At 33.6% G+C, this 17,863-nt stretch overlaps 1 protein-coding gene across 3 annotated transcripts; it reads left to right on the top strand.

The window, feature by feature from the left end:
* The first annotated feature begins 742 nt into the window (after positions 1 to 742).
* PRL-1 (PRL-1 phosphatase) lies at positions 743 to 17,473 on the top strand. 3 transcript variants are annotated; one of them, XM_066391511.1, is made up of 4 exons: positions 743 to 917; positions 11,448 to 12,013; positions 15,999 to 16,297; positions 16,697 to 17,473. In XM_066391511.1, the coding sequence occupies exons 2-4, from the start codon at positions 11,891 to 11,893 to the stop codon at positions 16,806 to 16,808; spliced, it is 534 nt and encodes a 177-aa protein (XP_066247608.1). In that variant the 5' UTR covers positions 743 to 917; positions 11,448 to 11,890; the 3' UTR covers positions 16,809 to 17,473. The 3 variants fall into 3 exon arrangements, with proteins under 3 accessions (XP_066247608.1, XP_066247610.1, XP_066247609.1); XM_066391513.1 differs by lacking the exon at positions 743 to 917 and adding an exon at positions 2,291 to 2,411; XM_066391512.1 differs by lacking the exon at positions 743 to 917 and adding an exon at positions 5,034 to 5,226.
* The last annotated feature ends 390 nt before the right edge of the window (positions 17,474 to 17,863 follow it).

Raw genomic sequence — 17,863 nt, 5'->3', positions numbered from 1 at the left:
GGATGAAAAGTTCTGAAACGAACCCTTATGGTATGTTCATAAGTATAAGAATTTATAAATTAATTAAAGCCCAATTAATTCCATGAAACATACAATTAGGCCTAATTTTAATTAAAGTAGTGCGTCATGTATTAATAGTCATTGAAAGCCAACACATGGGCGAACGCAGCCCTCTTCAAATAAGATTGGCTTGTCAGTTCATTTTCAATTAACGAGCTTTTCTTGGAAAATACACTAACTAGCCCACGACACACAAGTCTGGTTTTATCTACCCTCAAGACGCACGGGGAAGCATAGCGAAGGGTGGCACAAGGATTGAGAACGTGAGCGTATTGTGGGTTGCCTACAAGTGGGCGTACCTCGTGACCTCGGTCGATAAGTAGCTAGAAAAAGACAGAGGATTGCTCTTCTACTATTCAACAATGGCTGTATTGGCCTTCAGAGATGTACAGAATTTTGTACATCTCCAGCTCTCTCTCATGATTAGCACAACTATGTGTTGGTTCTAAAAGAATTGTTCCTAGATTTAATGAAAAGCACTTATTAAAGAAAATTACTGTCCAATTTAAAAAAAAGTTACAAATCTTAGATATATGAGTTTAGTACAATTTTTGGAATATTATAGTACAATTTATTAAGGATTAGAATGGATGAAAGATGCATATTATTTTATGACGTCAGAGACATAGCATCGTCACTATAAAGAGAGTGAGGGGGAGGAGCCTACTCCTGACGTCAGTTACAAATTTGCCCAAGAACCATCTTGAAGCGATTCAAGCGAAGGCCCATCCTGCGTGCAAAAGTAAAATCGTCCTCTTTAGGGCCTGACGTCCGCTGTGTTTTTGGTATTTTGTGATATTTCTCCACGTGCGGTGGTACTTTAGAAAATCCTATTTTCAATGTGTATGGCTATAGCGGTAAGTGGTACAGTATAATTAGAACGCTCATTTATCCCAGCAGACAGTTCATTTTTCCTTTCTATTTTAGAAAGTTCACATTTTGGTTTTATAATCCTTTGAAGCTTAATTAAGTATCTCACAAGATACACTTCTGTATATTGAAAGAATTCGTTAAAATGCATGATTTTCATCATTGTTAATTGCATGATGTTGGGAGTTATAAATATCTCAATATTAATTAGTTTTGCGCTGTCATAGGGTCAAGCCCCTGGTCCCTATTTCTCTGAATTGCTTTAACTAGAGACATGTGTAGTAATCCTTTTTTTTTACGTGCCAACGTGGGATTTATCACAAACAGACAAATAAGCAGGTTTCTTTCTTTTTAGCCCATTCATTACTATTCAGCCCTACTAGTAAAAAAGTTTTTTTAATTTCTGATAGGTACCAAGTTATTGCATGTACGATAATCCCTTTTTTACGTGTCCAAGTGGGATTTATCAAAAACTGAAAAATAAGTAGTTTCCTTTATTCTCAGCCCATTTATCATTACTCAGCCCCTGCTGGTTATAAAAGGGCTTTTTATTTTCAGTAGGTACCAAGTTATTGTAGAGCCGTTGTGCCTTTCTCTTTGATTTAATCCTTTGTCGAAATTTTATTAGATAAAATTTTGTCAATTTTGCTTGGGAGTTTCCCCCCCGTTTTCCATGTGTTCACTCTATAAAATCCTAACTAAAAATTCACGTTTTTTTAAAGATCTATTTTGGCAAATTTAGCACGAACATACATATAGGCGTCTTGTTTTCTACTTTTCATGATCCCAAATCCCGTCCACATTAACGTTTTCGCAATTTGTCCGGAGATATTGGATTTTTCTGAATTTTATTAACTATGTCAAATCTCGGGCATAACTAACGTTTCACGAATTAATCTAACAATTTTATTATACAAAATTTCCCTGGAGAATATTGTTGCCGTATTTTTTGCATTTGAAGGTTTCAAGTCGCAAAAGACCATTTCATCGCACAATGACGAGTATAACGAACCGGATCTCAAATAAAAAAACTAATTTTGACAAAGCAGCAACAAATCCATAAATTTAATGCAGATCTGAACATTTGACCGCCCACCGAATCGAACGCCAAACAAGACGCTAATTTGGACGTGGCGATATATACGTTTGCGAACAGCTAAAGACGAATAAAACACTAATTTGAAAGGGGAAAGTAATTCTGAAAATTTGCGAACGTGTATCTTCCCCAGTCCAAATTACTGTTTTGTTCGTCGTTCGATTTGTTGTGCAGCCAAATGTTCAGGAACACAGTACAGACCTGAACATTTGGCCTCACAATGAACGACAGAACGAACCGAACGCCGTTCCAAACATTAATGCGGATAAGGCGAGATACACGTTTGCAAACAGCTTTGCAAATTTTACAGGTTTGTTACCCAATTCAAGTTAGTATTTTAATTGACGTTCGGTTCTTTGTATTCGGTGTGTGTTAAAATGTTCAGGTCTGTACAAATATAGCTGGAATAATTACAAAAATTTCACTTTGTAATTATCCCAGCTATATCGTCACACTTTTGAACATTTTTTTCGAGAATATACGCCCTTTCACCGTATCACGCTTTAAACGTCAGATAAATCGAACATTTTTGTGATTTGTGTGGAAATGTTTTCCCATTTTGTGCGTTTTAGCTCCCAACTTTGACTATTTCACGATTTATTAGGTATATGTCTTTAAACTTTCAAAATAGGCTCAAGATTTGAGCGAAAATCAAAACAGGAGTACTGAAATTGTTTTATGTCCTCAAATCCACAACAAACAACGTAACGATTTCACTGTTTATGCCAGTCATTTTCAACTTATTCTTGCAAATATCTGCTGAGAATGGAGATCTTTTGTGGTACCTTTTATAGTTTTAAATCCTGGACAAAATTAACTTTTTCGCATTGGTTTCTGTAAAATTTTCTCGAGCATACATTCATTATTTCAGGGTCTCAAGTTCCTAACAAATTTACCGATTTCCAAATTTGGAAAATTTTCTCGAAAATATATTCAGCATGTTAGACTCTAAATATAACACGACACGGCAAATTTAACTTTTAATCATTTACTTAGGAATTTGGATATACATTTTTGCAAAGTTTTATGGAGAATAACTTACGCTCTTAAGTCCCAAGCAAAATTAATTTTAAATAGATTTGTCCAGGAATATAGACATTTAATTTTTTTAAATATATTTAGTATATTTTGTTTTTTCGCCCTAAAATCTCGGACAAATTGCATTTTTTCGTAGTTAGTTTAGGAATTTGATTTATGTTTTTGCACATTTTGTTGAGAATACATTCGTTAATTTATGCACTCAAATGCCATATAATTTTTACCTTTTTTCCGATTAATTTTCCTATAAATTTAATCAGTGTGTATTTCCACATAATTTTCTAAAAAATACATATATTAACTACCCTACCCTCTGAGTTTTCTGCCCTCAAATCTTGGACGAGTTCGAATTTGCCTAATTATCGCTGAATTTAGAGTTACGTTGGCACAAAATATTCTCTAGATTCCGAGTTACCCAACAATATCAGTAATTTCATGTTTTTATTTATTTACGTACATAGTTAATGTTATATCTATCAGTAAAGCAAATATTTGTAACCTTGTGCAACTTTCTGAATTGAATAATTTACATGTATTATTCAATAAAACAAAATGAGAAAAACGTGGTATTCTACCAGAAATACATTTACTCATCTCTTTCCAGGGGCTGCAAGTTACCAGTTAAAATTTATTAAAGACAGACACAATTGATTGAAGCTTTAAATAACTACCTAAAATCTGAATTATACGGATGGTATTTTCTAAATGTTTAGTATGGTTTAGTTCATTATTGTGCTGGCAAACTTGCCAGGTAGAAAGATAAGCAGGTAAAAACTTCAATTTTTGGTTTGTCAAATGTGTCACGTAGCAATTTAATACAAGGACGTAGTCGTTTGCAATTGTAAAATTTCAGGTAAAGAAATAGTACAATACAATTAAAACCGCATTTTTACTTCTTCAAATTTGTGCATTACTAATTTTTCCATGATAACGTCTTGGGAAATCCACATTTGACAACAATTTACGATTTCAATGTATAAATTTGATTTTTTCTCATTCTTGATTTATCTCTCAGATACACGGTAATAACAAAACCTTCATTCACGGCGCCGCTATCCTCCTGATAAAACTGAGCTAAGCATGTGCTAAAGGCACATTTATCGCAACTTGATCCGTTTATTAAAGACTACAAAACATTATTTTTTACGGCGTTATGTAAACATCCATTGTTAAAGGATTAAAATTATTGAAAGCAGATTAAGTTTTCTTGGAACAGCCATAATTTCGACAAGTTTAAGTTGTATCCAGCGTGAATTTGCTCACGAAGGTAGTATCTGCATCGACATTAATTTTTTATAATGTAATCTATATCAAATATTTATTTTTTAACTTGGTTCAAGTATTTTCATGTTCGTATGGATAACATATAATTGTTTGAGGTGTGGAGGCTGGTTGGTAGTAATTCCCAGAAATACTTCCCTGGATAGCGAAAATAAATTCACAGTTTCCGATAATTTCAGAGTCTGTATTATCACTACCAAGCAGCAGTTATTTTGGAAGACGATAACTTTAAAAGCAAAATATTTGTTTAGTGCAGTTAAAACAACTAGACAGGTGGGCTAAATTTAGATGTATTATGTTTAAATAAATTAAAAATAAGTTGATTAAAGAGCACATATTTGAACTGTGGGGTCCAGCAATGGCTTGATTTTCTGTAGTATTCAAGCCAGAACTCTACAGTCGATTTATGCTACAAATTACTTACAAACCAAACTGTTTGGTGTTATCTTATCGTTTCCAAGAAATTCAAGTATTATTATAGTGAGTAATCGGGGAATGTTAATATTAGCCTTGATCGCATCGGTCAGTGTATCTGTTGAGTGTCACGTATCCTTGAGTAAAATATTCACCCCACTTTAGAAGAGTACCCTTAAACCATTAAGTCTTTTTGAATTTTGTCACGCTCAGACCTTGATTACCTCTGGACCTAGTCGGAATTGTAGTACTCTACTCGTATTTCGTCAGCTCTCTAGTCAGTTGAATAGTGAACTCAGGCTGTTGAAAGTGTAGCTGTTATTCTCACAGTGGAGATAATTCCATTTATTTAACATACATGCACGGATTTCGTTTTATTAACACGCTTATCAGCTGTGTGCGAAAAATGTGATGTAAGTGAAGTGCTCCTTAAATTACACTTATCCATATGAGAGAGACATCAAATGGTAGGTTTTAGGGGGGATTTTTCTATTGGGTTGTTGTCTCAATGTGGGTGTTTATTTTCGAAATTATGCCAGAAAATCCCCACATGGAAGACCTATTTTCATGTTTGTTTTCTGTTTTCTCTGAAATTTACATTCTGCAACGTAAACTGGTAAAAATTACTCAGAATCTACGTATTTTCATCTAGTGGTTTACAACGACATAAGTTTATCGACAAATACTTTTAATAAACGCGTCTAAATCATTTTACGCTGCAGCTTATGGATGATTTCAATTTCAAACTAATTAAACTTTAATTAATTCTGATTGGCACAACTTGTGGGTTTATTGTTGAGACAGAAGCATTTATATATAAGCTGTATGTCAGGGTACAACAAATTAGTAACGGGAAAACTACAATGTTGATATGTACCTCGAAATAGGCCCCTCTCATGGTTAGAATTTGATTGCCACAACAAAACATCATGTGAACATCAAAAATATATTTTTATTTTCACCTCCCTTCGACTCAAACAAACTATTTTCCCATCATTCAGTAAACCGAAATAGAACGAAATTTGGCAACAACACTTCGCAGTTTACCAAGTGCGTCTTCAATTAAAAAAAAACAATTCACGTGATTTTTTTTTGGTTCTAGAAATACTGTGATACTCTAAAGTAAGTACGTTTTCGTTGTGGTTTTTGGGTTGTGATGTGTTTTAATTGGTGCTAATTAATCAGTAAAATACATTATTATTTGGTAGGAGATGACGAAATTCGTGTGAAATCCGGTATTTTTTAACTGAAACTCGGGCATGTAATAGATTAAAATTTAATTAAACAACAAAAAAATATCAAGCAAAGCAAATGAAAACACATGAAACAACATTTTAATAGTATTTTATTAAGTACCAATCATATTGAATTAGTCGATGAAGGTCCTGTATCCTTCATACTTCAACCACATAATTATAGCATATAAGCATATTCAATAATTGAACATTGTTCCTGGTTCCGAATGTTAATACACTAAAAAAAATTTTTATTATATTTTATTAAATATTCTCTTATTAAAGAAGTATTCCGCTAAAGTAAATATGTTTTTAAATTATGTGATACAATTTATGGAATTATGCGATAGTCTGAACAGAAAATCAGTATATTAAAATTAGTAGAGTCTATCGACTGTTTCTAGAATTGGTAACGTGACGTAATTTAATGAAATTGCCTCAGAGAGACACAAACGACATAATGTAATTAACTTATTTTTTTAAACGAAACACCCTGAATGTTATTACATTTTTAATTTTATCGTGGAGTTCTAGAATATTTCATGTAGTACTCTACTCAAAATATCAAGAAATATTCACTTTTGAAGTGTAACTGTTTTTGCCCTACTCAGGCCTTTAATTTCCAAACGATTTGATTTAGGTTAAAGCGGTTTTTACGTTCTTTCTTATTTCTTTTATTTTTTTTAAAGCGAACCTAATTACGCTTTTTGAATTTATCTGGAAAAGTTAAGATAAAAATCACTTTGATCTAATTGAAACGGTTTGGAAATTGTGGCCCTGAAAGTGCAAAACTCTCATATTCCAAACGTGACTATTTGCAAAACAATAGATTTCGAAATGGGGTGCTCTACATCAAATATTCCTAAAAAAATTTATGTACGAATACGAAAATGTAACAACATATACAGAGCGTTAAAATAAAAAAAAATTAACACTTATGCCTTTTCTTACCTACACTTACATTGCATGTACCTAATACGTATGTAATCTGAAACCAATGAACTAAATTCTCTCTAAAGTGTAAAACAGGATGTCGAAAAATGCACTCTCAAATTTGATTTAGAAAAAAGCCCTTGGGAGGGCTGTGACAAGTCTTATATACATATGTAAGAATTACTAAATAATACATGGGGACAGGGATAAAACAGCACCGTTATGCCTGCAGAGTATATAATCTGGTTAAGACGGGGAAAACCGCATGTCATTAGATCGTTTTGATACCGGTAACAAACATCAACAGAATAAAAAAAAGAACATAAACATGCTATTCAATGCAGAAATTAGGTATACCCCACTCATCGCTGGGTCTCGATCTGGGCCGCTTCGTTTTTTTAAATATTTAATGTGTTTGTGCTACGTCCAAGTAATTTTTCAACCATTGTTTTATTATCATTGTTTCAATGGTACTGTTCGAATTCCCCTGTGAACAACTATAAAAATGTTTTCAGGTATTGACAATGAACTTCCGCATAGGAATGTATGTTTCGATTGGACGGATACATGTATGAGTGTTTTCTCTAGGCTTTGTTTATTTTATTAAGGATCTATATGTATAATATATTAACGAATGTAAAAAATACTTACGAATTTTTGTTCCTTCCAGTTGTAACTGAAATGTTTGTATGTTGAGCCTTGAGAAATATTTAATATAGAGGGCAAATCTTTGGCATTTTCCAGAAAGGATAAATTATTGATTTTTCTGCCCTCACCCCCTTTACCGATCTTTATCTTACCCCCTTTACCATTCTTATCAAGAGCGTTAACGGTACTTCCTACTTAGGTATATTATTTTTGTTAAAAACCTTCTACTATTCTTATGAATGCATAGTTTATGAGTACTTAATTTAGTTGTGCAAAATGAACAATCGAAAAGCGCATGTCATACTTCCGCAAAAAAGTCTAACGAACGGTTCATTTAAAAAAGCACAATGTTATTTGCATGTACTGTGAACTTTTTAGGACACGTTTAAGTTCTCACTATCACTTTTTCACTACGTCCACTTAATTGTTAATGCCACAATTAGGTGCAACTACTGACATAATTCGAGACACTATCCGTTTTGTGTATTTCAGGGTGTCACAGTTACGAGCCTTCATTAGATATCTATGTCCAAATTAAGTTCATCGGTTACAACTTGATATTTTATTTTGATACCAAGTATCTGAGCGTAGGAACATTTTATGTACAAATATTTTTAATATAAGACTTAAGAAATATTAAAAAATTGTACGTGATTAAATTTCTCTTGAGGTGTCCGAATATTCGGATTTTTTCTTAACTTCTTATATAGTCTCCAACTAAAAATTTAGTCTATAAATGCTAACAAAATGGATACGCCTTTAAATAGCGTTTGTCGAAGTGCTGCTATGCCTGGAACTTTTATATAACTTTAAAGTACCTCAAACTTCAAAATTCTTTCTGGAAATACATTTCGGCTATAAATTTCGATTTAAAGAAGCCTTCAATATTAGCTATAAAAACTTTAAAAAATCACCGAAATGGTTAAATAAGGGTGTGCCTGGAAAATTAAAAGATGATATGAAAACTTCAAATTTAAGATGGATATTTTTGGGAAATAGCACTACCCAACTTCAAATTTCGACTTCTAAGAGCGATATTCTTGAATAGTTTAAGAGGTGAAGTGAGAACAAAGCGTTTGCGTTGCAACGAGGCACACTTAGATACGACCTAGATCCGTCACTGACTATAAAAGGTCTGTATAATTTGAAAAACATGCATTTTAATCCAGTAAAAACCGGGACGTACAGAACACAAAATTCAGCAAAAGCTAACAGTAACCGTAGTGCCTCCTGATGGTTCATTGGCAGCGCCTAAGACAATTAAAATTGGTTGTAGGGCAATAGAAGTATGGTGTACCCAGTTTTGGCTGTCTATCAATTTAGACAAGAGAAAATTAATTCTTTATAGCAGAATGAAGATGAACATAGGTTCCAAACATCCTACACTGTACGGGAAACTTCTGTTAGTTACCGTGGTAGACCCCCAAACACCATATTTTACATTGGCTTTTCATTGCGGTAATCAACGAGAATCCCCCACGGATCTGTCCCCGGAATCTCGTGTCGCAGGGATGTCGGGGGAAATGAAGGGGGATTGATAAGTTGATCAGGCGGTGTTCCCAATTACGCTTCAACAGACTTGAACCATGTCTAGGGGTTAGTTCAGGTTAGTTCGGGTTATGGAAGAAAATGAACAGAAAAGAGCAAAAACGAATTGGATATGGTCAGCGTAATGTAGACAAACCAAAGGTTTTTGGCCCGAGCCAGACACATCATAGGCATCATGCGTGGAGTCCTCAGAAGGCACCTAGTGCGAGTCTTCACAAATCATTGAAGACTAAAGAGGCATATGCATCTCCTGGGAATAATGCCCTCTCTGCAAATATTGCGTTGAGGGAGAGAATACCACTCCCTGACAATGTGAAATAGGTATACGTGTCTTTAATACATGGTTTTCGGAGCTTTTCTCCTTCAAAGGAAAGTTTCGACTATGGAATGAGATAGGTGGTCCTACTTCATAAAAAGTAATTTTGCGGAGGGGGAGGAGATCCTTGTGGAGCGAAAAGGGGTTCTATTACTAAAAACCAGCCAAAAAATTCAAATCAAAGTTTTTAAGAGGCTATGTTGCGCCAATAATTTTTAAAGGATGCTACCGGAAAAGGACGACACAATACCCAACAAAAAATAAATTGGGATCCTTAAAAAAAATGCCATTTAATCCAGTAAAACCAGGGTGGTAGAGAATATAATTTTCGAGCAAGGAATAGAACATTTAAGTGCATATTTGGCATATGTTGATGTTGTAAAGATTGTCTACAATTTGGAAAATTATCCTATAGACATATTAAAAGCACTGGCGCACAGTATTTAGTTTTAAATTGAAAAACTTGTACGGAAAATTTAAAAATGGAAGAAACCATTTTTGAAATTCAGGATCTAAAAATATGGCGATACTATAAGGATTCTCTGTAATTTGAAAAACACGTATTGTAATTCAGTAAATGCAGAGGTATATCGAGCACAATTTTCAAGTAAAACCATACAACAATAAAAAATTGAAATGGGAGAAATAAGTTTGGAAAATTGCTTAGAAAAGGCAATCCCACACTTTGCAGTGTGTTGTATAAATTTGCATTTACTTATAGTAAAACCAACATGGCGTCTCGGAAGCATGTTTTAATAGAAGAAATAATTTAGAGAATTCGAAGTTTGCGCAGAGGTAAAATAAATATAATAGATAGTTTGTAATATTTAACAACTATGGAGAGAGATAAGTAACTTTCTAAAAAATTAACACAGTAAACAATTTGTCTTCCTTGGCTCTTTCATCGATTTTAGTTTCTTTACAAGGCATTTTTCTTCATTCAACATCCAAAGGAAATTTTGGCTTAATATAAATAACATTGTTTATTTATACTAAGCCAAAAACAGTTGTGATAATTGTCTTGTGTTCAATAAGGCTTCCGCCTCCTATAAAACAAATATTAGACAAAACAAAACAACATGTGTCTGAAAACATACAATAAACATTCCCATAAATGATTTTCCCACATTCACATGATATCGAATAATCACTAGTATCGGTAACTTATGAGCACTATTTGTTGTGTCTAAGAAGTCTGCATGTTGACTTACATCTTCTTCCTTTGATGCTATGTTAAACGATTAACGTAACCAAAAATTTGTCGATTGCTTTGTTGAGCGTACAAAATCAGCTACAATGCTAAAAGCTTTTTCAAAATTAGAAGTTATATAAAATAACCAGGCGTTCTATATTCGAAACGTGACAAATTTAGTTCGCCAAAATGATAAAATCATTAAAGTTTATTTCATGGAGTTGTTTATGAAGGTTAATGCATTTTGCTAGTGTGTTAGCCAAACGGAGCCAACATTATTTTAACCTTTTTGTATTGAGAACAAGATTCGAAAGTAATTCTTGTTGATTGAATTGATTTACGGTGTTTAACGACACTATTTTACGAATAAATCCAACCTCAAGATTTTGATTAAAGTTATAAATATTCCTTAAATACAAATCTGTTTTCAAGGTATACCGCTTATAATTGCAACAAGTGATTGTTTAAAGTAATAAGCTGGTACGCGTCAAACAATGATTGACGTCAGTGCCTGTTATATACATGTACAGGCAAAATATGACTACTCCGGAGCTTGTTTTAAGTAAATTTAATATCTGGCCACATTTACGCACGCTGAAAACACTCAAAAATTACTTAAAAATCCAACTACGTGCAGCTTCAAAGCTCATGTTGGCCCTCAGATTACAATTGACCATTGAATTTGATTTCGCATTTTATTTATTATTCAATGACCAAATTGAAGGGTATTTAATATTTAATGGCAATTTAATATTCCTATTTTTTTAAAACATTTTAATAGCAATATAATATTCTTAATTCCTGATTTTGTTTCAGTATTTTGGTGAACCTGTTCTGGCATACATGGAGTTCCAGTTGGACAGCGCAGAATATTGCCAGGCTCAACACAAATAAACAAATCACGAGGGCAAAATCGTATAGTTACTGAACTTAGTCATTTTGCAAACGTTGCCATAGTTTATTGGATTTACCTCATCAGAAAGCCAAATAAGCTGTGCATCTAAACGAAGTTCATTTTGGTCTTCTCACTACCAATAATATGGGCTTACTCTAGCTGTTTGACTTATTTTTATATTGCTGAAGCATATCAAACTAGTGTGAATAACTACCTGAAGCTAGTTACCTAATACTTCAAGTTTACTTAATTGCTTTCGAGAGACTGATTTTTCTAATCGACGAGACCTTCGAATCTAAGCCAATAATTTTATTAGTAATAACAAATCAATAAATTTAGTGACTAAATTATTAAACGAAAGGGAATGACAACCGGCGTCATGAGGCAGAAGGATATCCGACCTGCACCAGCAGAAATCGAGTATAAGAACTTCAGGTTTTTGATCACGGATAGGCCTTCGGACTACAACATCGTACTTTACATTCAGGTAAGGTCCATTAATTTTTACCTAGGAAATATTTATTTTAATTTCAACAATTCAAAACATTCCCTCCGTGAAATTTCCTTTGTTATTTACACTTGAGTTTAGCAGAACCAGATAATTAAAAAAGACACTTCAGAAAACATAAAAATAAAAAACCTCTTAGTTATGTCTGTGGAATTTCTCTGTTCCTGCCACTGTTTTTATACCTATGACTCACAGCAAATGTTAGCTTTTGCGGAGCATATAACTATGTTGTTTTTGTGCACGCTCTGAAATGAAAAAGGGTGATGTAACGTAGGTGTCAACTGTATCCATAGCTTCTATTTCACTTTGTAAGAGTTTAAACAAAGACGACTATATGATACAGAGTAGGGGGCGTTGAATGATTTTGATGATATTGTCGCAGTGATGGCAAATGAGCATTTTAACAGTCAAAGTAAGGAAATATTCCCTATACAAGATGGGATACTTTTGTGGCTAAGTACAGGGAATTTGAAAATGATCGGAGATATGAATTTCCATTTGCCAAAATTGACAGTGGTATAACATTTAGTGCGGTCCCTAAATTTTTTGTCTTCTTATGTTAACTTGAGAACCAATATATCAATAGTGACAACAACAGTAGGTGGCTATTTAAGAGAGAAATCTTTTCCTAATTTGTTAAACGGGCGATAGATGATTGTAGAACGCTTTGGTGGCCGAAATTGCGATGAAAAGGTTGACATGCTGGTTTCAGGAGTGGCGTTGTGTGTATTGTAATTTCCTAAATCTGGAGAACATGCAATGTCATTAATAAAGAGCCTAAATAAGTTCGGTGAATTAAAATTGTAGAGGTATAAAATAGCGAAATTTTTGTAGTTTTTTGTAAATAAAATGCAAAATTAAATTTGAATTCTAAAAATTGTTCAAAAATTTAAGGAACAACGTCCAGAAACACCCAGAATAGATAGGTGGAGGAGAGATATTTTTTGTAACTGTGTTAACTGACGTTTCAAGCATATCGTGGATTCTATAGCTAATGACGTGTTCGTCGTAATGATGGTTATCAATTTCTAGAATATAAAAGAGACAAAGAAATCCTACTTCCTAAATCCCAAGGAAAAGGTATAAGTGAGCATGTAGGATCTCCCATAGTTTCTTGACCAGAGTGATTTAGTCCTATTAAATTAGTATATAACATTGGGCAATAATATGACACAACTAAGCATATATAATCCTTGAAACATCCCGGGTTCCTAAAATAACCCCCCAAAAACTAGTTCGTTCGCCTGCAATTGTTAAGGGAGAATAGACAATCCACGCGATAATTTAATAAAACTGAATAATGGAACGTTAATGGAAATGACGTTGTCTTTAATAATTGTTTTAGAAACTTGTCACTTTTGGTCGGAATGATAAATGAAATTAAGTTATACATTGCTCTTAGTTTTCATTTGGTTATCTAAACCTCTATGTAATTTCCTGGTGTATTGTCATCATTTCTTTGTTTCAAAATGTATTCCAAAGGGTTGAGTACACACTACCATTTGCAATTGGTTTTGTGAAATTGTAACTTTGGAAAAACAAGACATTTTGATTAAAAATTTGGATGCCAACGAACTTGGGTTTACATCCAGTGATCTAAAATGTAACATGACTGTTTTGCGGTTAACAAATATATTACAATTTGGCTTCATATTTCAACCCATTAAAAATCAATAACGCTACATAATTGCAAAGATAATCTTCATGTCGCTATTTCAGTTACCCTTTATGGCAGGCAAATATAGGTTAGTAGGTCCTTGGAAAAGGTATATATATATTCGTAATTTGGACGTCGCTACGTGGAACCTTTATCGTTAGATATGCTACAGCGGGTGTATTTTTCAATCTAAAGTAGGCCATCACGGATCACGAAAGGAGAACTCCCAAAATTGACGAGGCTTTTACCTCGCCCTAAATTTAAAAGAAATTTTATTAGTCTCATTTTGGTTAACTTTTCGCTTATTAATTTTCATAAAGCACTTTAGAAGAACACGTTTCAATCAACCTTACTAAGGGAAAACCACCTGCGTAAGCTTTTCATTACACAAATTTAATGAGTCATTTAGTACATGCGTCAATGTGCTAGATTACGCTATTTGATATATAACCCTTAAAATATGTCTTTACAAAGTTCCATTGTTATCAGGAACATTTTGCGATATTTTTATACCAACGCAAAATTGGATCAATCATGTCTGTGGGTGTATATAATAGCCCTCTATTATTATGATTGAATGTTTCAAAGTCTCTCTCTCTATATATATACATATATACATATATATATATATATATGTACTTTTTCCCTTCCAAACTGATTTATTTATAAGCCTATGATCCTTTGTGACAAGGGGCAAGATATTAATGCTTCCTTTTTTTTTTAGCCAAACAATAAAATAATCTCTCTCGAATTCAAACAAACCCCTCGATATGCGATTCTTTGGAAAGCTAAAATTCGTTAGTACGGAAACATCCCTTAAAATAGCAGACAGTATTAGATTCTTGAAAATTTCCTCTCACATGTCAAGAACCCAAGAACGTTCAGTTCAAGAAGCTCAATAAACCCCCTGAAAAGCATTTCTAGAAATCTCAATATTAAATTTTCTACTTATTAAGAATTACCAAAAATCATTAAAACATTATTTCTAGCACAATCTGTCAATATTGCTCACTCAAGTAGCCACGTGTATCTGTCAAATTCCTACATTTATCTTTACAGACAAGAAACAAGTTCTAAGCGCGGCGTTGCCATTTTCTCGTTTATTTCAAGTATTTCTAGCAAGGACATTTGTTGAATGTCATAAAGATAATGTGGTTGAAATAGAGTGATTGGGCTTTTCATAATGGGGATTTCAGACTGAATTTTTAATGGGTAAACCTTTGGAAATGTTTTACTTAGAGATTAAGAGGCATTTAGCAGGCGTGGTTTTAACTGATTAATATGATACGATGGAGCAGCTTTCAGGGATGAGTGAGTAGTAATTTACTTCAATTTGGTTTTAATATCATCTATATTTTGATACTTTATTGTGTAGTTTCTTGGTACAAAATCCTTGCTATTGCAAAAATTTCCTACGTTTTTTCGACTTATTATTTCTCTAGAACAATTAAAGCAATACACAATAGAAAGGACAAATCTAACCTTTGTTAGAAACGTTATTGTTATAAGAGGAAGGAAATGACGTCCGTTTTAATTGTTTTATGAGGTTTCTACCTTAAACGTCTGAATTTGAAGGTGTTATTTTCGAGTGAACTGCGTTCTATACCTGAACCCATTTTCCCATAAATTATTAATTAAAATTTTACTAGAAAATATGCGTTCGTTCATAGGCTTTCAGCAGCAAATTGCACCGACCCATTTGGAGCTTTAAAACCGATTTTCCATTAACCCTGATTGGCGTACATTTCAGGAATTGTAGTTAATTATCCGCTTGGACATTACGTTCAGTGATTACACATTACGTCATTACCCAGTTTTATAGTCCATATTTGGCAATTGAAATTTTGGGTTCGTAAAACTTTATCATTAATTTTCTTATCAGTTCTTACTATCCGCACAGCTCAAGATCATCCTGTCTTATCAGTACGCTTACTCAATAGTAAACCTAAGATGGAAATTAGGACGTGGAACTTTCCTTCCAAAGCTTCAATATTTGAAAGATGGAAAGTTACCAGAAAGTTACCTTATGAGAAAATGTTGGCTATACACTATCTTGACAGACTTTTTTAAATGAAACACTGCGTATATTTTCCTGCTTGTGAAATCTGCTCAAAAGTCGAATAATGTACGCGATGTTTTATTTTAAAAATTCATTCAAGCTGACACGTAGAAGCCGTCTCTCTACTTTTATCTTCTAGGCTCATACACGAAATTTCATTGCCACGTACCAAGCTAACATATAGAAGGAGATTTTAAAAAAGACACCAAAAACCCAAACTATGTGCTTAAAAAACCTCTTATCTTTAGGAACTCCAAAAACACAACGTAACAGCGGTGGTTCGTGTCTGTGAGCCCTCCTACAAAACGGACGAACTGAAGAGCGTTAACATAGAGGTCTATGACCTCATGTATGATGATGGTACCTTCCCTCCGAATGACATAGTCGAAGAATGGTTCAGGGTACTGAAAAAACAGTTCAACGAGAACCCGGATGGATGCGTTGCTGTTCATTGCGTCGCTGGTCTGGGACGTGCCCCTGTGATGGTAGCGCTTGCGCTCATTGAACTTGGTCTAAAATATGAAGAGGCGGTTGAGCTTATTAGAGAGTGAGTTGAAAAAGTACAATAAAGTAGTTTTACAGTGTCAATAGGTTTCTCCGATATTGATTAATTGAGACACGTGAAACGTTTACCTGAATTTCTAATGGCAATTCGCTGAATGGACTTGAAATGGAGAAACCTTGACATATGTAATTGGGCTTTATCAGGTTACATCGGTAGCGCAAAGAAGAGCCGTATTATTTTGCAGTTTATGGCGAAATGGAACGTGGATTCTTCGAAATTAGATCTTTGTAGGTCGGCGGTGGAACAATTTACTTCTTCTTATTTATTCAATAATTGTGACGAAGCAAGACTTCATTTCAAGTTCAATTGAGTAATTAAAAACCTGACATTGAATCAAAGATCACGCATTTTTAGTGTTAGTAATAGAGATTTTTCTTATAGGAAAAGGCGAGGTGCAATAAATGCGAAGCAATTGGCGTTCCTGGAGAAGTACCGTCCAAAATCACGTCTAAAAGCCAAAAATGGACGACACAATTCATGCTGTGTGCAGTAAGCGGATATTTAAGAAAACAATTGTAAACTTAATATATGTGTTCATCTTCTAAAACATATACAGGATACTAATAGTAACGTTCTAAAACTGTGTGGATATACTTAAAAAGCTTCCTTTTTTCCGTTTAAAAACAATCAAAAATCGTTTTGACTTGATGTGAAACCTGTCTTAGATTACATGGTATATGACATTAGATTTAATATGTATACTTGTCGATTGGTTTTGGCTACAGGTACGTTTACAACACTAGTAATGTAATAAAAATCAGTAAAAATTCTGTGGTATATGCAAATGTCAAACTAAATTCTTATTTGTTCTGGTATTGTAATTAAAATATGTTAACAAATTTGACGAGTTCGCTAGTTCTCATTACTTTCAGAGACAGTTTGTCTCGGTCCCAGTTTTATGTTTAGTTATAATTATATTTTTAATGTAGTTTCTCACTGACTGCAGCCTATGACATTGAAAACGACATTGTCATTATTGCCGAATTCACGGTTAAGTGCTGCAACTGTTACCCCAGTTATTACTATTATTATTACGATTTTAAATTTGTATATTGAGTATATTTATTAAGCCCTGTAACTTTCATCATCCATCGCGTTTAGCTTTCAAGAATTTTTATTGTAAACCCCGAAGAATATATTTTAATATTATGGGTATAACTGCAATTTTATTTATTGTCGATCAAGAGAGAGCATTAACCTCAGAAAAACCTACTCCCAAATATCGATCCAAAAGTTTGGCAACCTAAACTGTATAGAATTGTCAACAACCATAAGGGCGTTGTCTTACAATCCTGTTTAATAAGTGATTCACCCCGTCTAGTTTGGATTTCAAGTCATTCACCTAATAAAGAATGGACGAAAAGAGACAAAGCAAGAACTAAAAGACGTCAGCCAACGGTTTGAATAGGGTTTCGTATATTGTGCCTTTAGCCTATATTTGCAGTTGATATGTGAATAAACGAAGGATAGATAGTAACAGGATTTGTTATACGTTTTGAATGAAAAAATTGATTTGATATAAGGGTCAATAAATTAAAAGCATGGGCA

The sequence above is a fragment of the Euwallacea similis genome, chromosome 6 (genome assembly GCF_039881205.1).
Source record: "Euwallacea similis isolate ESF13 chromosome 6, ESF131.1, whole genome shotgun sequence".
Taxonomy (NCBI): Eukaryota; Metazoa; Arthropoda; class Insecta; order Coleoptera; family Curculionidae; genus Euwallacea; species Euwallacea similis.
The sequence above is the reverse complement of the archived record's forward strand: the minus strand, read 5'-3'. Positions and strand labels throughout refer to the sequence as shown.